A 26,823-nucleotide genomic window follows, 5' to 3' on the forward strand; every position below is an offset into this window, starting at 1 on the left:
TTGCTAGTCGGAGTTACTTCCGACTATCAGTCAAGAGGGAGAGAAGCAGGATTCTGGACCAATGCTTCAGGGAGAATTAGCTGTCTCGGAAGTAAATTGCATGACAGTAATCCAGTCAGGATGTGACAAAGGCATCAAAGTAGGTTTTACTTTCGCCAGCTGCCAAAGATGAAAGAATCTGCATTGACCAGTTTGCCGCTTGCAAACCGAAGAAAGTGATCAGAGACACAAACCAGTAAGTGCTCTGATCAACCCGCCAACGCAACAGATTGAAACAATTTTGTATGATCCAAAGGAAAAAAAATGCTCTCCATTTTCTCCATTTTTAGGATTAATTGATCATCGTCCTTTGTTATGATGCAAGATCGGACATACGTGACACAAAACAATTAATCAATGAAGACAACAACAAAAAGAAAAAAAACCCAAACAGCCTTAGCCAGAGCCACAACAGAAGGTACCGCAATAATCCACCATTTCATCTTTCATTTCTTTGCACAGAACCAAACAAGAACAGTTACAAAAAGTAGGACATGTTACATATGCACATTACCTCCTATAATGTGTGTATATGTGTGTCTATAATTGGCGTATATAATGCGTCACATTTCAAAATAGAGATGCCCATTTAACGGCAAGATCAGAGCATTGTCATCAAATGGTGAGTATAGTTTTGCTTTTTTGAATGTTGCTGTGCAGATGACCATTTTGTGTTTGGGAGCCTTTTACTGAGCGAATTGCTTGTTCTGTAGCCACAAGGGGACATAAGCCAGCGTCTTCTTGAGCCGGTCCTAAGCCCGGATAAATACAGAGGGTTGTGTCAGGAAGGGAATCCGAGATAAAAGCTTGGGCAAAACAAACATGCAAATCAAACCTCTGAATATATATATATATATATATAAATATATACAGTTGTTGCGTCACATTCTTGATGAGCTGTACCTTTCCTGATGGTCTTTTCGGGTTTGAAATAACGTAAAACTTGAAAAGAAGCGATTACATTCCTCCACCGGATTCATGTTTCATTAAGAGGCCAAAGGGTTCGGCTATTCCTATATATTTTTTTTTTCTTTCTGCGTGTCAAATATAAGGTGACTATATCCTGCAGCTGCGTTTTCTCAAATGTCACAACAATGTTTGGGTTGAATGATCAAAGGTATCATCTACCGAGAGCATTAATCCTAACCAGTCAACTATGCATGGTCAACTGGCGACCTGAGGGCTGTATATTCTAAGGCGTATCTTGACTACCTCCTCATATATAATACACAGTGAGTAGTCCTAATATTTATTTGCGGATTTGGAATGATAAGCAGGATATACTACCTTGATAATATGAACATTTGTTGATTTTTGTGAGAAAAAAAACAAGACAGGTGATATACTTGTTAGCATCCCCGCCTCACATTACAGAGGTCCAGGGTTCAATTCTTGGCTCTGGGCCTCATGTGAAGGGCTTTCATGTTCTCACTGTTTCTGCCTGGGGTTGTTCAGAGAGCTAAGTTTTCTGCCACATTCCAACAACAAATTAAGGGACTGGAACATGCTAAATTGCATGAGCCTATCCCAGCCGTCTTCGGGCACTAGGCGGTGGACACCCTGAATTGGTCGCCATGCCAATCGCAGGGCACACAGAGACAAACAACCATTCACTCTCACACTCACACCGAGGGACAACTTGCAGTGTTTAATCTGCCTGCCATGTTTTTGGAATGTGGGAGCAAACCGGAGGAACCGGAGAAAACCGAGGCCCGGGGAGAACAAGCAAATATTGTAATGTATTATGAAAATATATATTTATTAAAAGCAACACAAATGTATTTTTGTGCTTCTTTAAAACATCAAAGTTCACATCTAGTGAGGAAGTGCATGACCTTATATGTCCCTCCAGTTAGCACTGATGAAAAATTAATTTCTAAATGATCTATTTTTGCGATGTTGGATAAATCCTTGATGAGATCGTGCCAAACAGGTGTGTTGGACGGATTCATTGATCTGGATCACAACAAGTCTCGGAAAAATTTGGCACTGCAAAGAGAAAAACATGTACTCGGGGAGTGCAAATGGCTTTGACTACAGGAGACGAGCGAATTTACAGTTCAACACGTGCTTTTTGACTAATTTCCTTTTAAGAAATGAGATGGCGTGTGACTGCCCTCACGTGGACACATTCCTGAAAGTGGCCCCACCCCTGTGTGTTCTGGCCACAATACAACAATTTTGGAGCTGAATCGTCGAGCTGGACCACACTCATGCTTCACGAGTTAGTCAGTCCACAGCAGTCATAGTCAGCAGTCGTGAATACAAACACATCCAGGAGCAGAGTTAAATTCCGAAAAGCTGAACAAGTTGATGGGAGTTTTGTAACTGTCAGCCATAACCACAGCGCTCATATTTTGCCAGATGGCATTCCATCGTTCGAAACCTTGAGTTCAGTGGTTCTCAACCTTGTTAAAGGTACCGAATAAAGCCAGTTCATATGCACATTTCACGAACCCTTCATTAGTGAAAAGTAAGAATGGTTTTAAAAATGTCATTTAATGTAATGTAATTTAATGTCATTTAATTTTATGTATTTATGTATTTATTTTTACAAATTCAAGACATAAAAACACGTTTATAAAAAAAATGGGCAAAAGAATTTCAGGGAATACATTTTTATCTCATTCATCTCATTTTCCGTACCGCTTATTCCTCATTACGGTCGCGGGGGTTGCGGGAGCCTATCTCAGCTGTCTTCGGGCGAGGCGGGGGACACCCTGAATTGGTTGCCAGCCAATCGCAGGGCACACAAAGACATACAACAGTCACATTTTATTTTGTATTGTATTTTATTGTATTTTATTTTTAATGAGCACAAAATAAACCAGCTAGTGATGGTCAAGCGTGCGTGTCATAAATAATTGACGAAAAGACGACATGTCGAAAATACGACGTGATGCTGCGTGGCAAATTCTGAGTGGCGCTCCCGCACATCAAGCACGACGTAAGAGTTCCCCGCTCCACCCCCACCACCGTCCCTCCTCCTCAGCTCGTCTCAACCTTCTCGCCGGCTTCTGGTAGCCTGCCCTCCCCGCCTGCAGGGCATCATCTCCCCGGGCCGGAGAAGGCGTTGTAGCGGGCGGCGATCTGAATGCTCCCTGCTCTCTCTCCATGGTCCGCATCCAGTACTGACGCCTGGCCAGCCGAACCCGGCATCACTCCAGGTACGACTTGTGAGCTGACTGCGTTTGTTTTGTGCGCTAGCTGAACAGGTGCACGCCGCCTTCGACCGCATGCAAATGACATTTTCGGGCCAACTGCATCCCGCCCGTACAAAAGCAACGCTTTGTCTCCCCCACCAAAGGACAAGAGGGCGTTGACCCGTTTCATGCGCTCACTCTTGTGCATCTCGGTGTCACGGTAGCGATGCAACCAAGAGCATCTTTCTGATTTCATGCATATCAGGCCCAGTGTGCAGAAGCCGCATGGCAGCAGGTGCACCTTTCTTCGTCTTTGCATCGCCGCTTTCCTCCACCCCCCCCCGTCATCCTTCCTAGACGAATCATTTTATTTATCTATTGTTTGACTTGTTCAGCCTTTGAAGCCGACCGGGATCGTGTAATGAGCTCATTGTGAATGGCGCGTGAGTTATCGTGGGTGTGGCACAGGGGGCAGGCGTGGGCGCATCATCGACCATCACCTCGATTTTGCATTGTGTGCAAGTGGAAGCTGGAAAAGTGGCCCGGCCAGTGAAGCAACACGTTTATTGCAGATAAAAAGGGGACTGCCCACCCGCTGGGATGCAAAAACAGCTCGCTTCCATGAAAACCGGTCGTCGCATTGTTGTGGAACGGTTGAGTTTTAGTCAGCGTCCTCGTGTTTCAAATGTGGAAACATCTAATGACACTAGATTCGTAAGAAACGTATGGAGGAGACGTGTCGACTGCAATAATGGTAATTAACATTTACTCCAAAATTGACTTGTGGTGTGCAGGAATGAACCACCATTCTCCAATTACCATATGCAGGTATTTCACGAACTGGACAATAGCAATCACTCAGAAATGAATGAATGAATGAATGAATGAATGAATGAATGAATGAATGAACGAACGAATAAATAAATAAATAAATAAATAAATAAATAAATAAATAAATAAATAAATAAATAGACATATAGACAAAAATTAAATAAAAATAAAAATAGACATACACAAAAATAAATAGATGAACAATTAAATAAATAAATAAATAAACAAATACACTAATAGATAGATAAATAAATAAATAAATAAATAAATAGACAGATAAACAAAAATAAATAAATAGACACATACACAAAAATAAATAGATAAACAATTAAATAAGTCAATAAATAAATAAATAAATAAATAAATAAGCAAATACACAAAACTAAATAGATGAACAATTAGATAAATAAATTAATTAATTAATAAACACAGATAAATAAATACATAGACAAATAATAAATCCATAAACAAACAAATAAATGCAGGAATAAATGAATAAATAAATAAAAATACAGATAAATAAATACAGATACACAAAACAAAGATGAGTAAATAAATAAACAAACGAATAAAGAAATAAATAAATGAATAAATAAAGAAAGAAAGACAGATAAATAAATAAATACAGATACACAAAAACAAATAGATAAAGAAGGTGGAGGATTTTAAGTACTTGGGGTCAACTGCCCAGAGCAATGGAGAGTGTGGAAAAGAGGTGAAGACCTGTGTCCAGGCAGGGGAGAACAGCTGGGGAAAATTGTCAGGTGTGATGTGTGATCGAAGGGTTTCAGCTAGGATGAAAGGAAAGGTGTATAAAACGGTGCTGAGACCAGCCATGATGTTTGGACCCGAGACAGTCCCATTGAAGAAAAGACAGGTAGTAGAGATGAAGATGTTGAAGTTTTCTTTGGGAGTGACCAGGTTGGATAGGATCATGAATGAGTATATTAGAGGGATAACTCATATTAGAGGCTTTGGAGAGAAAGTCAGAGAGGCCAGACTGAGATGGTTTGGACATGTCCAAAGGAGAGAGAGCGATTATATTGGGAGAAAGATGCTGAGCCTTGAACTACCAGGCAGGAGACCAAGAGGAAGACCAAAGAGGAGGTTTATGGATGTTGTTAAAGAGGACATGAAGGTAGCTGGTGTGAGAGAAGATGATGCACAAAACCGGGTTAGATGGAGGACACTGATTCGCTGTGGCGACCCCTGAAAGGAAAAGAAAGAAAGAAGAAGATTCACATTTCAAAGAGTACTCGGGCATGCCATTCATTATTTCTGTACTGGACTAAGGTTAGCCTGTGGGTCAACCCAAATTATACTCACTCACCCACGTCTGAATGGCAAACTTCAGAAAACTTAAGATTCGAAATAGGCATTCTCAAAGTGTGATGGCAAAAATGTTTTTCATGAAAATCACGACAAAGTCTAAATTAAAATTGCAGGTCACAAGATTCCATCAATTCAATGCACAAAAACAAACACGCTTGATGGCGCCTTTTAAAGGTAGAGTCAAGATGGAGGTGTCAGGGTTTAATAGAACACAGAGAATATGCAAACGAGTATGCAAAATGTGCAATAACACAAAAAAGTGCATCACAAGAATAACAAAAACACTGACAATCTATAAGAAAAAAAATATCGACTATGAATATTATCGAGAAGCCTGGAAAATAATATCACAGGTGAAGCACAACAGCAAGCAGGGTCAATAATCTGACAAGGTGTAGCAGAAGTCAAGAGTCCTAAAACACAAAGCCAGCCTTGATGAGAAAATGAGGCGCAGGTGCACTGCGAGAGGGGAACGCCCATCACTCCAGCTGGAGACAAAACTTCACACCTCTTATCTTGGCCTTTTTATGACATTTTCGACTAGTACTTGAATACCCTCATTTTCAGAATACATTCTGTGTATCACACTTGACACTTGTTTTAATATTTCTAGCAGCACGCCGTCTGTGAATTGCAAATTTTAGCAGTCGCGCTGCAATGAAAACAAAGAGAACGGCGAATGTCTTCAGAGACCATACTAAAAATAAAATGCAAACATGTGAGTCTAAGTTTAGCCATCAGAAGTTTCCCGTTGGACAATTTTAGAGGATTATACTCACCAACAATCTTTGTATCGACCTCTCTGGATTTTTAAGACGAGAAACATGTATGTGTCTGTTTTTGCTTATTGTGTCTGCACTGTGGTTGATTTTGTGGTCTGCGGTCATGCCAAAGGCAGCAAGCAGTACGTCTCAAACTGGTTTCGCAGAAAGAAGCCAAGTCCGGAAAGGGGGCAAATTACATCCAGAGTTGATCCATCTGTCCACTCATGCATCACCAAGTCTCAATGGCGAATCATTTCCTCCCCATTTCAGGCTATCTGTTATATGGCTTTTTTTGCAACCAGTCTCTGTTACGCTATTCTTTGTAATTGTTTATGATTTTGGAAATGGAAAGAGTGCGCAATCGCCTGACTGTATTCGGGGCGGTTGTCAAGTTGGTTGCCTGCGAGGCTTTCTTTTGCATAAATCAAATTATGTTGTGGATCAAATTATGACAGGAAAAATGTCTCAGACTCCCCAGTTGAAACAAGGTTAACCAGCAGCTGGAGATGTTGATGCACAGTCACTCTGTCAATCTAACCTTGCATTATTATGTTCGCGAAAAACCACGCTGGGTGTAATGCATGGGGTCACATGCGCCTGCATGCATCATTTATCATGCACACTCATGCACAGCAATTTCCCCCTTGAGTCGTCTTGAAGATTCGTCCTTTAATAGATTCATACCAGCGTATTGGTAAGGCGCCAAGTGGTGTGGCCGCAGCCAACCACAAGATGGAATGGAAGCGATGGCGCCTATTAAAAAGGTAGAGTCAAGATGGAGGCGTGTAATAAACTCACTTTTTGCCCATGTGGGGGATACACGGCCATAAAACATATGAGTGTTCTGGTTGCATCTCTCTTATGTCATGATTTTTACAGTCGGCATTGATTCACTGGGCTCCATTTTTGTTGACGTTGCATATGCGCTGAAGCGTAAACAAACACCCGCCTTGTTAAAAAAACAGGTGCACCTTGATTTTCATCTTATCACGTGATCAGGTTACTGCAGGGGTGTCAAACTAATTTTTTTGCCGCAGGCCACACAAGTTATGTCTTCCCTCGGAGGGCTGTAAAAATGAATCGTTATGTAATAATCTCATCGTGTTATAATTTATACAGAACAAATTGATGAGTACTCATTTTCAAATCACTCCACTGTTTGTTTATTGAGTTTGAGTGTCAATGGGGTCACAAAGTTATTATCAGTGTTATGTATGACACATGATAATTTCATATTTCGGTACAGAATCGTGGATATTGACTGGCATGATCTGCTTTCGCCGGCCATATAAAATGACGTAAAGGGGCCGGATCTTCCTCAGTCTCCACCTCTTTAGTTTCTCCCTTCGACAGGAGCCGTGACTGCCTTCAATTTAGCACCAGGCAACGCTTCACCTCTCAAAGGTGTCAACAGGCAAAATAGTGCCCGGAGGCCTTTCTCTTGTGTGTGTGTGTGTGTATATGTGTTTGTCTCCTTTATCTTATTTTTATATGCTTCGCAGAAGATGTGATGCCTGGAGTTTCCACAGCAACTGCATATTAAAACGGCACGCCTGACGACCCAGTTGTGGTCGTTATCATAAAAGTGAAAATGTTCTCATTTTGCCAAGCAAGAAAAAAATAGGGGGCGGGGGCATAGTGCATGAGCCCCCCCAATACTGATTGAGGATTTGAACCATGCAGAGACATCTGAAGTTTTGAGTTGATAGATTTGTCTTTCAAAAGGATTGAGGCTGACTGCAATAAATGGACGGCATTCTTCATATTTGCTTTGTTGATTTGATTTGAGGGTAGACAGTCCACGTGGCCACTTTGCACATTCCATTTATGTTTTTCTCTTCAGTTTTTTTGTACTGGACAGTATTCACTTTCCCTTGTAGTTTCTGGTGACTCGTCTCCAGATGAGCTCTCGTGATGAATTGGTGAAAGTAACGTGCTTGTTTTGTTCTGTTGAATAATCTAAGGATGATTAAACAGACCAAAAAAACTGTTGGGGTAATTCGCCATACAAACATCTTTAAACATCGCTCTGTAATCTTTGTTTACATTTTGGACTTCCTGATACGTCATATCCTGCCTTCCTTTACATGATGTCACATTTACATTACGTCACATCCTATCGCGTCACATACTGTGCGCCGCATAAATACTCCAGAAGTCTTGCTCTCTCACGCTCTCTTCTCTCTGCCTTCCTCCTTCGCTGACCCCCCACAATGTCTCCGCTGTCTTCAAGATTAAACCAACTTTCTGTTCTAAACCTGGCTTCCTGATGATTTAACCATCCTCTTCCATCAACACCCGTCGAAACAATGAACCAAGGGCGAACGATCAAAATAACCCAACAAAAACAACTGAATTAATCCTGATCACATGATAGGCCTGTAGTAACCACTGTAGTAACCACCGTAGCTGAAACGGTTAAGCTAACTCTGATGTTGATTCTTTGTGACTTCATCTTCCATTCGTCATGACTTCCAATTGGAAGTTTGCGATTGTTTGCGCCAAAGTGGAATCTCTCACGTTTGATGTTACTAATATCAAGTACAGTGTGTAAGTGACCAAAGAAGAATTTTGAAGTCAAATGACAAAAAATAAATACATCTCATTCGGCACAATTAACTTCAAATATGACAGTCGTGAAACCTAGTGTGTGAGAAGCAGGAAGTAAAGCACACAATCCAAAAAGGGAAGTATAGTCAAAACATAGTCTGTCCAGATCATCCCCAAAAGACGACTATGAACTGACCCCATGCATTAACCCTTCTATATCGGAGTCTTCCAATCGCTACTATTTTTCGACGGCCTGATCGACAAAACACAGTTTTCTTCCCGTTTGCATTCTCCCGGGGAGGATGACGGCCTTCAGTTGATGAATCATTTATCTCAGTTGCTTTGGGATGTGAACTACAGCAGACTGAAGTGGCTCTATGCAATTCGTCTCCGACAATGCCAAAAATCTGAAGCATGCGAGTGTCTTTGTGTGTGCACGCATGCTTGTTCCTCCTCTGGACAAGGACATCTTGCCACTCCCTTTCACCCAACCCCCAGCTACGTTTTTGTCCCGGTTTCCCAGAACCCCCTCTCAGTCCATTTTTAATGGTTGGCTGCGTTTGTCATTCTGGAGCAAGTGCTGATTGCAAAACGAAAAGGTTGGAGAAAGAGAATGAAGACTGTGCCGTGATCAATAAATAGACAGGTATTGTGTGTAGCGGTCAGTGATAATAAACAGTTTTATGTAATTCAGAATGTCGTTGAGTGGTCTCCGAAAAAAAAGTGGTCCCCGGCAAAAAAATGATTGTCATTACGGTTTCTTCTCAGGGTCCGTTTTGAATCTGCATATATATATATATATATATATATATATATATATATATATATATATATACAGTAAAGTCTCGTTATATCGACAAGGGAGTCCGAAAAAAATATCGATATAACCGGGACTATCGATATATCCGACCCTGTTTGCATGTAATTTTCTCCGTGCGTGCATAGAAATAGTATCGATATAACCGGGACTATCGATATATCCGATATAACGAGACTTTACTGTGTGTATATATATATATATATATATATATATATATATATATATATATATATATATATATATATATATATATATATATATATATATATATATATGTGTGTGTGTGCTGAGCGGTTGGAATTTTGGAGGTTGGCCAGATTTGGCTCCCGGGCCTTGATTTTGACACCTGTGATGCAGAGTGTTCCATTAACATGACATATGTTTTGGTAATGTGGGATAAAATCGTAGTACCCAGAACAAACCCAAACAGGCCTGGAGAGGACATTTAAACTCCACACAAGAAGGCCGGAGCTGGAATTGAACCCGGTACCTCTGAAATGTGAGGTCCATGCGCTTGTCTGATTGGTCAATCATTGATTGGTCAAGAGGGGAGCCGAGCGGATCACCATATGATTTAATGTCTCTTGGGGATGTCTTCTTGACCCCATAAACAAGTTAAAACACGCCTAACCCACCAAAAAAAATGCAAATCCAATTGAGAAAACAAACAATTTCCCATATGTTCAAATAACGCAAACAAAAATGTTCTCTCTTTTGATCGGAAAGTCACTGACTTGTTTTTGTTTTTCCTTTTGAGTAATTGGATCCTCTTTACCACGATACCTCATCTGAAGTGCAGCTTTTTGACACAAGGCGAGGTTGTGCCAGAGTCACCTTCAAATGACAACTGTCATCCATCAGCGGTGCATCGCCTGATTGCTTTTATGTCCATCTCTCCACCTTTGCTGTCATTCTCTTGGTGACTTGTGTTCTATCATCTCGATCCATAACCTCCCTCCACATCTTCAGATGATTAGCCTTTTCCTCCCTCTCCCCCCCCCTATTCCCTCTTTCTGGGATGTCTGCTCGACGGCTGATAGAATTTATGTGACGTCTCCACCTGAGAATACGCCGCTGCCTGCACTCTACGCCCTGCACTCGCCGTTCTTTGTTTCAACATCCTTTCGGTGTATAAAAAGCTGAGCGGAGGTGAATGGCAGCTGAGACTAACACAGTATGCCAGCGGTACTCAATTAACGTGAGGACAGTGACAGAAGGAGAAAGTTTTGTTCAATCACTCAGGAAGACATGTCCATGTTGGACATTTAGGGCCATTAATCATTCCAACCACGCTGTTCTTTCTTTTTTGACCGAGCAGAATGAGATCTGAATGTGTTTATGTGTGTTTGCAGCTCTTCAATCCATTTCTGACAACAGCTTTGGCCAAGGAAATAAAAAGTGCAATGGAGGGTGACTGCAAGAAAACCAATCAGGTTGGTGGACTGGGGGAACGAGAGTCTCTCAATCATTCCAATCGCCACCACTAAACATTTTGTTTTAGATTTTCCCACACATACCGTATTTTCCGCTCTATAAGGCGGAACCAAAAACGATTAAAAAAAGAAAAAAAAACATTAAAAAAATACAACAACTCTACATGGTGCAAGTATAAGAAAAGCATATTATATTGTTGTGTTAAGCTCATAATGTCTACTTCTTATCTAATTTACAACAGATTCTTTTCTTACAGACAGTGGCGTTTTTAGGTGTTCAATTACCTTACATGTTTCATCATTAGCTGTATTGCATCAACATAAGGTGGCTGTGCTATTTACAGTAAACGATTCCAGTTAAAGGACAACTGACATTACTTATTTGTTTCTTAACTGACATCAGAAAAATGTTTTATAGCATCGAAAATACCCAAAACACACAGTATGATATTTTTAGTCAAATGCAAAACACCAATGAAAATGACTTAAAGTGTCTAAAAAGTACTTCAGTTTGAAACCAGAAGTGGCCAGTTTCAGAAGGTCCCGCCCCCATATTCGTGGTGTCACGGCATGTAGCGCCGAAAAGAGGCAGAAGAGGGCGACAAAGCTCTGTGGAAAGCTCCGTGGAAACGGGCTGATTAATTCCTTACAATTTTTGTCAGTGAATATCAAATAGATGCTCGGTGCCACACACATAGATTCACCACCGCGTTATTTATGTGTTTTCCTTCTAATTTCGCCATCAACACGGATCAACACGAAGTTTTCAGACCAAACAAAGTATTGCAAAATGCATTGAGGTGATGCAAGGTATGTCCTTTCTCGCTGAGTGGCGCTCCTTCAGTGACATAGGGTGAGGACTCGTCACCAACTCAAAAACAAGACTTCCGGAATATTCAGCGCGAGTCTTAAAACGTAAAATACAGCAATATGCGGTGGAATTTTTGTAAAATACGCTCAGTAGAAGTCATTTGAAGCCATTTTACAAATGATGGACACAACTTGTCCGGAGATGTCGGTTGTCCTTTAAGTTTGTTTTACATTCACATGTGATTATTAAGAAGCCCGACAGCAGTCGGTAGCAACGAGCATCGGTACCTCTCCTTGCAGCGCAGGTGTGATTTATATGTGAAGTACCGTATTTTCCGGTGTATAAGGTTCACTGGAGTAAAGGCGCAACCCCAATGAATGCTCTATTTTCAAACTCTTCCATCAACGAATGAAAAAAGTGTTCCAAATATAATACATTTATAATACAATATAAATACATGAAAAGGTTTTTCGAATATAAGGCACACCACATTATAACATGTTACTGTAGAGGCTGGGTTTAGACACTACTTCTTCTACAGGCGGAAATGGAGTCGATGGCTGCTGACAGAAGTTGCGAGAGTTGTGGCTCAATATCACATTTAAGAAGCACCTGTGTAGAAGGTGCAGGAATTTTTTTAAGAAAGGCTATTTGGGTGCGTCTTATACACTAGAAAATACAGTAACATTGAGTCTCAAAAGGTCTCACAACTATCAGCCGTCAACTCTATTTCTCCCGAAGAAGTAGTGCGCAGTGCATGCTGGGATATATAAAACGGGTTTCATTACGGTAATCTCTTAAAATTATTTTGCCAGGTTGAATTCTTTTTTTGCCATAATTTTTCCATTTCTTGCACAATGATTCAAAATGGAAAATTTGATGTTTTTTGCTTGTTTTTGTGTTTAGTGGCTGAACAAAAAAAAATATTAAGGCAAAATATATTCCATGAAAACCTATGAGGAACATAAATGTTTTAAACAAGGAGGATTGCAATCTCTGAAAATCGTATTTATTATTATACTGAAATATTTTTGATTTTATAAAAAAATACAGAAAAAAATACAGAAAATACAACACATTATAATATTCTGCAATTTCTATTATGGAGCAATCTTATTTTAAAATACATCATTCATTGAAGGTCAGCTTTATTATCCAGTACGCCTTATAGTGCGATAAATACGGTAATCACGAAACGAGACAATCAAATGCATTTTGGATGAAAGTCGTGGGACGAAGAGACATTTTGATTTTTTTCTGTCCAGGTTCCAGAGGACCACCGAGATGCTGACGACAGCTCGGACAAGACTCCCAGCAAAGCTTCCAAATCCCCTCAGAAGAGCAACAAAAGGCCGAAAACGGTCCCAGTTAAAGTCAGCTTGCTCGACGGCTCAGATTACGAGACCGCCGTTGAGGTACATTGTTTGATTCATTCATAAATAATATGTGGAAGTGAAGCAGTAGAAGTGAGGCAGTAGTAGATTTTTGAAAAATGTACATTTGATTTATCCCCTTTTTTTGGGCCATTCATTAAATCAATCGTAGTTGACCAATGCAGGCGATACCGCTTGTGATCATAAAATCACGCCAATGCATGGCAAAAACACATTTTTTCTGAGTTTATCAGAACATGGGAAGTGGAGAGAGAGAGGTCTGGATTATCAAACATTTCATTTGATAATATTCAGATTTGTACTTGGCTTGATTTATGTCTGTGTAAGCTCTCAGTCGTACAGGAGTTGTCCATCGATGAAAAGGTTTCTTCAGCCGTCATCTGTACTTCTTTGAAGGTGTCGGACGTTTTGCTTCTTATCCAAGAAACTTCGTCAGCAAACTAAAGTCTTACTGGCAGTTTAGGCCCTATATATATACCCCTACTGTCCAGACATGGCGGTGCCGGACTCTGCTATGATAGGTCCCTGCTCTCAAGTGGGGGGAGCAGAGGACTACTCCCTGCAGCTCCACTGATTGTTCCTATTATTCTGACTAACGACTGGCCTGATTGCCCCACTTCCACCGGTATCACCTCACCAGTATTACTAATCCTATATTGTATGAACAATCCAAATTGAACCTCACTCCACCATATCGGTTTAATGAAGGATTTAGTTGTTTTATGAAAATCGCTTCTTTTACTCCCCTTTCAAACCATCTATGTTCTGTCGCTAAGATTTTAACCTCATTGTCGTCAAATGAGTGGTTGCTAGCTTTTAGGTGCATATGTACTGCCGATTGAGGCCCACTAGTATTATCCCTGCGATGTTGATAAAGTTTTTTTTTTTTGAGAATTTGTTTAGTCTCCTCAATGTACTGCTCTTTACAATTTTCATTATACAAAATTAGTCCTCTGCTCCCCCCCACTTGAGAGCAGGGACCTATCATAGCAGAGTCCGGCACCGCCATGTCTGGATAGTAGGGATATATACATATATATATATATATATATATATATATATATATATATATATATATATATATATATATATATATATATACATATAGGGCCTAAACTACCAGTAACACTTCAGTCTTACTGGTAGTTTATATTATACAGAGTATAAGGCCAAGGGGAAGAAGGTAGGTGATAAAGAGGAGAGGTCCCAGGACAGAGCCTTGGGGCCCACCAGATGATACAGAAGAGGACTGTGAAGTGAAGGAGTGGATGAACTGAGAGTGGCCAGTGAGATAAGAGTGGAACCAGCGTAGGTGATCCCTACGGAGGAAAGTCTGTCAAGGAGGATGTGATGAGAAATGGTGTCAAAAGCTGCTGTGAGGTCAAGAAGGATGAGGATGGAGTAAACCGGCATCAGCTGCCAAGAGAAGATCGTTCGTGACTTTTAAGAGGGCTGATTCTGTACTGTCGTGGGGGCGGAAACCAGATTGGAATGGTTTGTAGAGATCATTCGGGAGAGGTGAGGGTGTAGCTTGGAGTACACAACTTTTTCTAGGATTTTGGAAATATGTAAAAGGAAGGTGAGAAATGGGGCGAAGGTTTTTGAACTAATTGGGATCAGATCCAGCCTTTTAAGGATTGGTTTGACAGCCGCCGTTTTGAGGGGGACAGGGATGATTCCTGAGGATAGCGAGGAGTGAATAATGGCTGAAATGAATGGAAGGAGAGATGGCAAGCAGGATTTTACCAGAACTATCGGGAGGGGATCTCATTGACAGGAAGAATTCCTGGATTTAGTAATGAGGTTCGAGAATGTAGAGGGAACAGTTGTGACTAATTATTATTTTTAATATACAGTACAGATAAAAGTGATTCACTTCTGCTCATAGTTTATCATTTCACACTTGCTTGTCATTAGACAGGGTGGATTTATTTGCATAGCGCATTTCAGATACAAGGCAATTCAACCTTTATACACAGAAGATGAAAATACAATGGGAAATGGAAGCACCATATTCAAAACAGAATAGTCTTCACCAAATTTAGCTGTCTTGTAAATTTTTTACAATATGGTTTGGAGAAAGGACTTCAGATGAACAGCCACATTTTCAAAAGTGGAAAAATTACAAAAAACAGGAAAGAAAAAAGAAACAACTTTTGCTTCACACAAATGGCAATTGTAAAACTGCTGTGGCAGTCCAAGAGCAATAAAATTAAATTCTTCTTCACAACTACTTTGACATAATAAAAAAAGGAAGACATGTTTGTCTTCCTTTTTGCTATTCTCAAGGCCCAAAGAGAAATAGATGAAGTAGGAGAGGGCACAAGGGACCTATTACTTCTGTTTCTATGGTAACAGCTGCTTAGTAGGAGCTGAATTGCCCGGGTAGATGCATTTGTGTGTGTGCACATTGTGTGTTTTCGTCTGTAACCAACGGTCCGCTTGTTTCCACCCCTCTCCCTCCTCTCATGGGCAGCATTAATAAAAGGTGTGGTCTGTTGTTGAGCTACTGCTGTCTATTTCTTTGCACCTCCCACTCGGTTCGTTGTTCCTCCTTTGTGTTGCGAAACGTCAATAAGGACTCAAAAGAAATTGACCAAACAATATTTATAGATAGAAGATATTTATCTTCACATAGTACATACAAACAACCCTTCATCAAAATGACCTTCTCAATTTTGTATGTGTGTGTGTGTGTGTGTGTGTGTGTGTGTGTGTGTGTGTGTGTGTGTGTGTGTGTGTGTGTGTGTGTGTGTGTGTGTGTGTGTGTTTGATAGAAATTTGCCAAGGGCCAAACACTGCTGGACATGGTGTGTGGCCATCTGAACCTGTTGGAGAGGGATTATTTCGGCTTGACGTTCCACGACTCCGACAGCGCAAAGGTCTCACCACCACATTCACACACTTTTTAGTAACATTTGTGATGAATCTGCGTTCACATCTCACATCAGGGGATGTTTCGTCAAATTCACCCTGTCTGTACTTCAATCTTCAATTATTTTCAAATAGTGGAGCAGTAGCAGATCCACTCCAGTAAGTGGCAGCGTAATCTTAACTCCAAAACTTAACCTAAACCACACCAAAACCTAAGCAAGTCTGACTACTTTGGTAGAAACCTACCCAATCACACAGTCAATGTGAAATTTTATCCATGGTGGGAATTTTCAGACAAATGCTCAATTTCGTATTTTTGTTTTTCAAATTTTATGATTATAAATATTAGGACATGGGGGGTCCGGTAGTTGAGTGGTTAGGCTTCATACTGCAGAGATTGTGAGTTCAAGACCCGCCTCCTTGTGTGTAGTCCCTGGGCCCGCGTGGTCTTTCTCCGGGTCATCCGGTTTACTCGCACATTCTAAAAACATGCATGGCAGGCTGATTGAACACTCTAAATTGTCCCTAGGCATGAGTGTCAGAGTGAATGTTTATTTGTCTCTGTGTGCCCTGCGATTGTCTGGTAACTGGTTCAGGGTGTCCCCCGCCTAATGCCCAAAGACAGCTGGGATAGGCTGCAGCACCCCCCACGACCCTAATGAGGATAAGGCTGACGAATGGATGGATGGATGGATGGATGGATGGATATTAGGACATTTATGACGATTTAAACATGACATTGATGCATGACGTATAAAATGATCCAACTATTATTTTAGCCCAATATCAATAGCCTTCACTCAAGATATTTCTCCCCAAAACAATACAAAGCTATTCAGACTTCAAAAAGGATTTTGTGAAAGTTTTTGCAGAGGTCAAATTTCTCAAAAAGTCTCTTTTTGTCATCTTTATTTTAGCATTGGTTGGATCCGTCCAAGGAGATTAAAAAGCAAATTCGGGGTAAGTGCACATGTCGGAGACCATGCACACGTTCTGTGTGAGCGTGCATGATGTACAGTATCTGATTCCTCAACCTGACAATGTGTTGCAGCAGAAATCAGAATATTGACAGTTGAGAGGCTGAAATTAGAGAATTTGGATAATTAAAATTTAAATATGGTTTGAATCAATGATTGATTAAATGTTAATGTTAATCTCACTGCCTCTAGTGACGATACCAATCATGTTCAAGATTTCTGCCCTAGATTCATCCACAATAATATAACGAGCCGAAAAATCAATGAATTTACATAAACCGCTGCAAACCTTCATATTTTTCTCAAATGATCACCTCTACACAATCACAATGTTTCATCCCTGATGAGTTATTTTTAGAACGGGGCCCAGCATGTTGGCATCCGTGGGCCGAGTGAGTCTGAGTGATCCTATGGTCCAAAGTTGCAAACTTAAACTCAACAGTTCGAAATTATTTGTCGGAAACATGCCTAACTGTCATTGTTGGAAATCTCTTCACAGTCGGCTCCTGGATTTTGGGCTTCTCTGTTAAATTCTACCCCCCAGATCCATCAGTGCTCATTGAAGACATTACCAGGTTGGTCCCAATTCAAATTCTGAAATCTTGTGTGTATTTGTCCCTCAACACCTATTTTTTATTACTCGGTTGTTATACTGGATCCAGAATCCGATTCTCTCCAGATGAGGACAATTCACCGAGTGATCAAGCCAAAGCTTGATTTAGACACAACCTCTTTGGCATTTCGTGTGCTGGAGAGCCAAAGTCTGACCATTCCATTTATTTCCAAAAGGACTGTTATTTGTTTTAATTCAGTTACTGTTGAGATGAATTACAACGGGTTGACTCCAATTGAGGAAATATTTGTATTCCTCTGTTGATGAGCAATCGTACACATGGTCACATTTTCATCAACATTTCGATGTGTGTGTTTCTGTGCGTGTGTTCTAGCAAGTGTATATTCCATGAATCAACTAGGCAGTCCAGATGTCGAGTTTGGCACCAATCCAAAGACATCAAATTGTCTCAAATGTATCAAAGTCTGGTTCTCAAGGGCCACTTTCCTGCTTGGTTTCCGTCCCTTCCAGCTGCAACACACCTGATTCATGTGATCACCTCACCCATAAGGTGTCAGATAATGGCCTTGATCATTTGAATCAGGTGTGTTGCAGCAGGCCGAGATGGGAAACATGCAGGAACGGGTCCTTCGTAGACCGGGAATTGAGACCCGATCTAATGACTGCATCATCCAGAAGTGCAAAGGATTAAAAATCAGATCAATCCTGTACCTTGCTAAAGTCCACAATGAATGGACATCACTTAATTTAGGCATACATTGGTACCTCTACTTACCAAATGAACGTGCTGTGAAATTTGGTAACTGTAAATTTTTGTAAGTAGAGACGTGTTTTCCATGTAAAAGCCACAATCCGTTCCAAAGTTCTCCCCAAAATTCAAACAAAATGTTTTATAAACCATAAAAATGCCTCAAAATATGTCACAAATACAATTCAATTACTGCACAACAACTGAGAGTTTTGCATAATGCAAAAAACAAAAATAAAGAATACAAATTATGGTCATTTAATGTTTTTAATCTTTTTTTAGGCCCTATTCAGTCCGCATGCACTCCCAGTTGTAGTTTTTGCTGAATAACTGAACCAAATGCTTTTGTCGAAAATGTTTTTCAGCATAGTGAGCCATCACTTGACTGGTGAACACATTTTCTCTGTGATTCACATTTATGTAAAACTATTGCAAATATCCCTCTTACCCAATGGGTTGTGAGGATAATGCTCATAATGGCCAATGGCAGGGCAGCTAAAATTAAGTTGCGTTCAAGAAACTCGAAACCGCTGGCCACATTGTGTTTTGACCTTTTGTATTCTGAAATTTCTTTCATAACAAGAGGCAATATTGGAAAATTTTGTCTGAAGAAACATTAGTAAGTAGAGGTACCACAGTATTGCCATTTTTTTACAGGATTGAACCAAAACGTAAAACAAAATAGAAAATATCTGTGTAAAAGTGTCCGAATAATTCTACACTAAAAATCATCATAATAGATGGTTATTCAAAAAGGGAAGATGTGAGCCATTGGTGAAAAAAGCTCCAACGCCATGCTTCTTGAATTACTCCGCTTACACAAGATATTATTTTTTTCAATGTGACCCGGTGAGCAAAGCGGTTATTTGAACAAGCAGGAACCCTCACTGGAATTGGTTGAAACTGCAAAATAATGATCGGGTTGTCACTCTTGGCAGAACTGACAGCTGTGCTTATGACTTTTTTCTCCTGATCTGAACGTAGTCTCGTGGCCAAGATAATCAGTATGGATGACTGTGAAATTATTTCTGGACCAGTCATGACATTAAAAAGTTCACTGACTAAGCCCACATCTGCTGTGTGGTTGGGTGATATATAAGCTCTCCAAAGGTCTTCCGTTATATCATACACTGACTTCTCATTTATATTATTACTAGCCTAATAAAGGCAAATCCAATCCAATCCAATTACTGAGAGGTGGCTTGTGCTGTTTTGTTTGCTCCCCAAGGTCACCGTTCTTGTCTTTGAGGCACATTTTATTGGGGCGATACACCAATGTTCACATACTGGGTGTCCATGTATCGCGGATTGGTTTCAATTTACCCGTGGACCCACTAAATTGGACATAAACAGCTGTGCGGCCGCTGTTAAACTTCCAATTTCAGAAATACAAATAAAATGGCGAAGATGCTTTGGAAAAGATACGCTCCATGCTTGTTCTGTAGGCATATTTAAACTTTCAATCATTGTAACAGCCAGTGGCAGTCCTAGAATCTAGGCAACACCCCTAAAAATGCATTGAGACTGATAAACTCTCACTTCAATGTTTATAGGAAAATCCCTGAAGGCCCCTTCTAATCTTTATACTACTACTACTACTACTACTACTACTACTACTACTACTACTACTACTAATAATAATAATAATAATACATTTCATTTATAAGTGCCTTTCAAAACTCTCAAGGACACTTTTCCAGTCAGAGGATATTTTTTTCTGTTTTTATTGATTTATGCCACAATCAATAAAAACAGAGAATGAAAAATGTCACTTTTTTTCTCGACAGTTTTTATTTCTGCACGTTCATGTGTGATTTACCAATCCCTGACCTCTCTGAGCCCAAGATAAAGTGAAAACAAAGTTCAAGCTGTATGATAACTATCACACTTTCCTCATTTGCATTTGTTGTGGTTGGAATTTTATGTCCCTCAAAATATAATTGTATTACATTTGCAATAAATACAATCTTGGAGTTGAAGTCTCACAAGACTCTCAACGTTTGCTAAACTAAACTGGCAACCATGGATTTTGTTGATGTGAAAGTGTGTTTTTCAGTTGGCCTAAAAACAAAAAGTCGGAAAGCTCAACCTGACATGTCTCTGTATTTTTTTACCCTTCAGGTACTACCTGTGCTTGCAGTTGAGGGATGACATCCTGTCCGGCCGATTGCCCTGTTCTTTTGTCACGCATGCCCTCTTGGGTTCCTACACTGTTCAAGCTGAACTGGGCGACTACGAGCCCGAGGAACACGGGCCTGATTACGTAGCTGACTTTCGCTTTGCTCCGAATCAGACACGGGAGCTGGAAGAAAGGGTGATGGAACTGCATCGTAACTATAGGTCTGCACACACATCCACCGAATTGCCAGTGATTCATTGAGGACTGATTTGTGACTATCCCCCCATAGAGGAATGAGTCCAGCAGAGGCAGAAGTGAATTTTCTAGACAATGCAAAGAAGCTTTCGATGTACGGGGTGGACCTCCATCACGCCAAGGTAGAAAGACAAACCCGTCACAATACGGAATCGCTCCATAGTTCTAAACCACACGTTGTTGCCCATGCCGCTTAGGATTCTGAGGGAATTGACATCATGCTTGGCGTGAGCGCTAATGGCTTGCTCATTTACCGAGACCGTCTAAGGATCAACCGCTTCGCCTGGCCAAAGATCCTCAAGATTTCCTACAAGAGGAGCAATTTCTATATCAAGATCCGTCCTGGAGAGGTAGATAGCAACCACTTGGGTCTTTTCACAAGGTGCTTGACGTTGCTATTGTACTTGACATCGGCTCATGATCTTTAATTCCAGCATCTGGGAAATTCAGAGTCAGTGGAACAAAGGTCACATAGTTAGGCCCCAATTTTTCGTTTCATGTTTTCACCGTTGGTAGTCTGTCTCATTGACTTCTTTCACGGTGAATACCAAAACCATTTTGTGGATTTTCCTTCATTTGATCCTCAAGTCAAGTTACTTGGACGGTCAGGTCAGGATTCTATTTCGGAAAACAAATTGAAATCACGAAAGAACATGTCTCAGAGACCAAAAAAATAGATTCTTTGCTTTGGGGTCACCACGGCTCACCCTTACACTGTCCCTTCGTGTTTCTCCTCCGTACTGGCTCTTCTCACCCTTCCTTTTTCCTCACCCTACACCATCCATCACTCCTTCTCCCTCACGGCTCAGTATGAACAGTTTGAGAGCACCATTGGCTTCAAGTTGCCCAACCATCGGGCCTCCAAGCGCCTGTGGAAGGTTTGCATTGAGCACCACACCTTCTTCAGGTATGACTTGGATTGTTCACCTATTCTGCACTGTTGCATGGCACGGTACAACCGTACTAGGGATTGGCCTGATCAGTCGTTAATTAATCGTTTCAGTAATTCCGTATTGAAGCAATTAGGGTCAAAACGAGTGTCCCAGTGGTACGGTCGAGTCAAGCCTCGACTCTTTAATGAAAGCCGATTGAATTTGTCTATTGGTAATAATCGATACAAAGCTAGGCAATATGAATTTGGGAGCTCATTTATTTTATCCTCTGAACTCCAGGACTGAATGTCATACATTTGCTTTTTTAATATGTCTTTATTTGTAACAAGAATCTTTGTTGTGACAGGTTGGTATCTCCAGAGCCACCTCCAAAGGGCTTCCTGGTGATTGGCTCCAAGTTCCGCTACAGTGGGCGAACTCAAGCCCAAACCAGACAGGCCAGTGCTCTGATCGACAGGCCCGCTCCTCTCTTTGACCGTTCTGTTAGCAAGAGGTACTTGCTGTCCCAGAGTATTGATGGGGGTAAGAGCTATAATCTGTCCTCCATTTCTTGGTTTTGGGTTGACATCCAACCTTTTATGGGACACCCTTTACTGCGGTGTACAGCCTATCGTGTTATCAGGTTACAGGGTGCATGAAATAAACAAGAAGACAACAAGATTATAAGACGGTAAAAATCACCAAAACATTCCCACTAAAAATCAACAAATCTAAAGAATAGAAATGAGTTTTGAGACAAGTTTTAAATATGGGCAGCGAGGGGGCTTGCCAAATGTTCAGTGTGAGGTCATTCCAAAAGCATTAGAAAAGGCTCTAGGTCGCCTGAGCCTCCGGATAGTTATTGTTCGCCCTAAGCATGTCTAGTCCGCAGGCCCGAGGCCCCGGGCAGGTCCATCAGAGAGGTAAGGAGTGAGGCCATTTAAAGATTTTTACGTAAATAATAGGATGATAAAAATAACTAACATGTATCGAGATCCAGTAAAAGGATGCTAGATACGTCTCTAACATCCCTCTTGTGCTCACTCTTACGAGTGCTCGTCAAGAGGCAAACAGCAGCATTCTGGACCAATTGGAGATTTTTCATAAAATAATAAATAATAATAATAATAATAATAATAATAATACATTACATTTTAAGCGCCTTTCAAAGCTCTCAACTTGGCATGGCTGGATTTAACAATGGCACCAATGTTATAAATGAATGAAATGTGTCATGTAATATATGACAAATGATTAATTTTCCAGGCAGGAATGATCAAATAGATCTTTTCTCTGGTCATGCGTGTTTGCTTGACTGCTTTCACAGCGCTCAATGAACAGCACTCTGGAGGTTAGTGCTAAAAAAATGTCCTGTTGCTGTCAAGAAACCGTCAATGTGGAAAGATTTATCCTTTGGGAAATAAAAACATCTTCCACTCCTTAGTCATTTCCTTTATTGAAAATGTATGACACAAATGTGTTCATTATTTGCCAAATAGAATTTATCAGTGCCTCAAGTTGCGCTTCCCTTACATGCCTCCCGCCACTGGCACCCAACCAGCTTCAGCTTTAGGTAACAGTTTGGACCAGTTGTCTCAGCGATGCTCAAGTGAACGAACGCAGTTCATGTCCAGGGAAGACCTGGACCAAGAAGGGAGCCTTGACCTAGACCATGATCACTACCACTATCCGGACCTGGACCATGACCAGCACCATGACCTTGAAGAGAACTTGGATCTGCAACAAGGTCCAGAGCACATTTGCGGTGTGAGCATGTCAACATGCAGCAAGACTTTGGAGTTCAAGGTACGGGTCAAAAGGAAACATTTCTTCTCTGTTTTTATGTCGATACACTACTCAGAATCTTGTACTAAGGCTCGTCCTTGATTTTAACCAACATCTATAATAATCAAATCCATAAAAGCATTTATCTTCTTCATTTGCATTGAACATCAATATTCACCCTCCCTATTTTCTTTATAGTTTCATCTAATCTTGCATTTTTTTGTTTTGTTTTGTATTTTTAGCTCCTCTCGAGGCATTTAAGAGACACTTCAATTGCTCCCAAATCTGCTTATTTTCATTTAAGCACCTCCGAAAACTTTCTGTTGTCTCCCTGCTCTAATGTCATCATCCCCTCAGGCTAACCCCCCCCCCCCTCTTCTTCTCTGACCCCTCCCGGGTTTTCTTGTCATTCAGGCCGAGGAAGCAGCCTCGCCTGTAGACTCGAAACCAGAGGTATTTTGGCCCATTGTGTTATGCGCGTGGTTGTGGTTGTTGTTGGTCTCGTTCCGTACCTCGTGTCTGCATCCTGTCTCCTTTTAGAGTTGTTTTTCATTGAGAGGAATGTTTTTTTTCTATTTAACTGGCGATTTTTGTAGCATTCCAATGCAGACACCGTGAGCTGTCAACAAAATGAATGGACAGAAAATGAAGAACAAAAAAAAAAAAATATATATATATATATATATATATCCTGGGTCACTAATATACAACTAACCTATTATTCAGTTGAAAATATTTTTTGGGGGTGAATTGGTTAATCATTGACACTTTGTGTCATTCACAATTGTACAAATTCTCAGATAATTAAAAATTAATTTTGCATTTTCAACAGTCAATTTCAAATTTATTGATTTTCTATATAGGGAAGAAAATTCAAATGTTGTCATTTAATGTGATTTATTCATTAAATGGCTATATAATTGTTTAATAAATTCGATAAATTCATTTAATAAATTCAATAAATTCAATATATTCATATAATAAATTGCAATCAATAAAATAAGTAGAATAAAATGTATTTAACGAGAATTTAAATTATGATTTGATTCAAGTGAATTGCACATAAGGGTCAAATACAATTATACCTTAAAAATTCTGCATTGAAGGAAGTGATTTTTTTTTTCAGAGATAACTGCACAGGACCAAACTTCAACAACACAAAATCACAGCTGAAAACAGCAGGTGCACACATACCCTTCCATTAAAGGGACATATTTTTTGGTGGGGGCACACTTATTGGCACACATTACAACCAGATGGTCCTCAAGTACTTCTGATTAGCTTTGCGGTTGACCCCTCACCCGCCCGCCAGTGATCTAATATCGGTTCTCTGACCATCAAGCATTGAAAATCCTCATTTTTGATCATCAACATGCCTTTTAATTGGAGCCTTCTACCCCCAATGTGTTTATTTACAATCCCATGCGCAGATAATCATTTGTTACGTGGTCTTTCGGAACATGTTAGATCCGGAAATCAAATGAGTGTATTAATATTCAATCAGCCAATATTGAAAATGATTTTGTGACCTCAGTGTGAGTGTTTGCCTACTTGTATTCTTTTTTTTGACTTGACCTTTTACACCCTTGCATGCAAATTCACCAAACTAATGAAATGAAATCACACCATCATCTTCTTTGCCTGAAACGCCTCATCTCACTTGGCTCGCTCCCCAGTTGGACAAGGATCTGGCCGCGACTCGGCCCAAGCAGGAGGTATTTGCCTTTCTTTTGTACATTTGACTTCCATCAATTTTTGTCCTGCTCGAACACAACACAAAAAAAATAATAATTTTCACTTCAGTGTGTGTACCAAACACGTTCCGCTGTACAATATGTCAATCTGCTTGATTTTGTTGTCGCTACTGATTCTTGTTTTGAGCTTCTGTTACATTATAAAGCTAAACATTCCTATATGTGATTGTAGAGAGGGTGTGTGCCTCCAGGTTAGTGACCAGCTTTAGGTTCAGGTACATCACTCGGTTGTTTTGGCTAAGGCGGATTATCCAACGTGATCCTGAATTTAGAGTACTGAGGGTACCTCAACTTTCAAACTTGATTGGTTCCATCATCGTGTTTGTAACTAAATGTTCATAAGATGAGGTAACGTTTCCAATTGAAATGAAAGGAAACCCAATTTATCTGTTCCAGATCTCTCTCTCTCTCTCTCTCTCTCTCTCTCTCTCTCTCTCTCTCTCTCTCTCTCTCTCTCTCTCTCTCTCTCTCTCTCTCTCTCTCTCTCTCTCTCTCTCTCTCTCTCTCTCTCTCTCTCTCTCTCTCTCTCTCTCTCTCTCTCTCTCTCTCTCCTTGGTGGATTACAATTTTTTGATAGAGTTTGAGGCCGCAAATGTAAGAATTGTGATTCGAAGTGCATGTGTGTTGCTGGTGCTTGTTCCTGCTATGCTTTTTAGTTGTTTTTTTTTTCTTTTCGTTTAAAAGCCACTCCAATACAATGAATATTGACATGTATGTGCAGTAAAATTTTAGTGCCGCAGTATAAGCGGCCGCTGAGAGAACAAATATATGTGCACCAAAGTGGAACTTCCAGTTGACACACAACTTCCTCTTCAAGCATAACTTGACATCACTCTGAGGTCGAATGAACATGAGAACAACAGCATAGTCTCGCACAGAGTCAACAACGGTGAAATAGCGCAAGAAACAACGCGGTGCTTTGTAACTTCAGTTTCCACTGTACGTGGTGCAGCTGCCATCACGTCTTGATCTTGTTTTAAATTTTACATGATGTTACTCCTGCGAATTAAGTCATACAATCCTCCAAAGGACAGGAAACAACAGTCAATAGCGACACCAACTTCAGTACCTTGGCTAAGGCCATGATGTTTCGGCCGCGCTGCTCATCCCACAAATGCATGCTTCTTCGAAACAAGGCATTGTTGGCAAGACATTTCCCATTTGTATAAAATTGTTGGCAGAAAGCGTTTTCCCCACTTTCCAATAGAGCAAAACACATTCCCAAGCTGCAATTTTGTTTATGCTACGATGACAGTCGAAACAGACGAGACCTTCGTCATTCCACATGAGAGAGGAAGACTGTATTTTCAAGGACAGCATAAAAAGATCCTGTTTAATTTTATTTTGAAGACATATCTGAAAAATATCTTTTTGGTATTTGTCACTCAGCCTTGACTTCCATTGTGTAAACAGCAATTCTTGGACAAGCCAGAAGATGTTCTCCAGAAGCACCAGGCCAGCATTAACGAGCTGAAGCGGGCCCTGAGGCAACCCAATAGCAAGATGACCCAGAGGGAGAAACGTGCATGCTCTGCTACTCCTCCTGGAGGAACTCCAGAGCGGAAACCAGTAAGAATGTGATTTGATTCCCGAAATTTTTTTTGTCTGATCTATTTGGCTTGGCCAGGTGTCCTGTAATGTCTTGTGCAGTCGTTCCAAGTTCGACATGCTGGGGACTGAAGAATAAGTGGGGAAAACAGATCCTTATAAATGACAGAGGAAGTGATTTGCATTCCCTCTCTGACTTG

General features: G+C 40.5%; 1 protein-coding gene across 1 annotated transcript in view; it reads left to right on the forward strand.

Moving 5' to 3' along the window:
- Positions 1-26,823, forward strand: part of LOC148903876 (band 4.1-like protein 1) — a 37,181-nt gene that overhangs the window by 168 nt on the left and 10,190 nt on the right. Inside the window, exons 2-16 of the mRNA XM_089016057.1 lie at positions 2,992-3,206; positions 10,832-10,912; positions 12,989-13,138; positions 15,895-15,999; positions 16,909-16,951; positions 17,468-17,543; positions 20,412-20,630; positions 20,699-20,786; positions 20,862-21,014; positions 21,474-21,571; positions 21,904-22,079; positions 23,098-23,342; positions 23,736-23,774; positions 24,998-25,036; positions 26,489-26,644. Of these exons, the coding sequence (XP_088872183.1) occupies positions 2,992-3,206; positions 10,832-10,912; positions 12,989-13,138; positions 15,895-15,999; positions 16,909-16,951; positions 17,468-17,543; positions 20,412-20,630; positions 20,699-20,786; positions 20,862-21,014; positions 21,474-21,571; positions 21,904-22,079; positions 23,098-23,342; positions 23,736-23,774; positions 24,998-25,036; positions 26,489-26,644 (1,883 nt within the window). The remainder of the gene's footprint in view (positions 1-2,991; positions 3,207-10,831; positions 10,913-12,988; positions 13,139-15,894; positions 16,000-16,908; positions 16,952-17,467; positions 17,544-20,411; positions 20,631-20,698; positions 20,787-20,861; positions 21,015-21,473; positions 21,572-21,903; positions 22,080-23,097; positions 23,343-23,735; positions 23,775-24,997; positions 25,037-26,488; positions 26,645-26,823) is intronic.

This window comes from Hippocampus bargibanti, linkage group LG01 (assembly GCF_051943395.1).
Source record: "Hippocampus bargibanti isolate YZ-2025 linkage group LG01, ASM5194339v1, whole genome shotgun sequence".
Lineage (NCBI taxonomy): Eukaryota > Metazoa > Chordata > Actinopteri > Syngnathiformes > Syngnathidae > Hippocampus > Hippocampus bargibanti.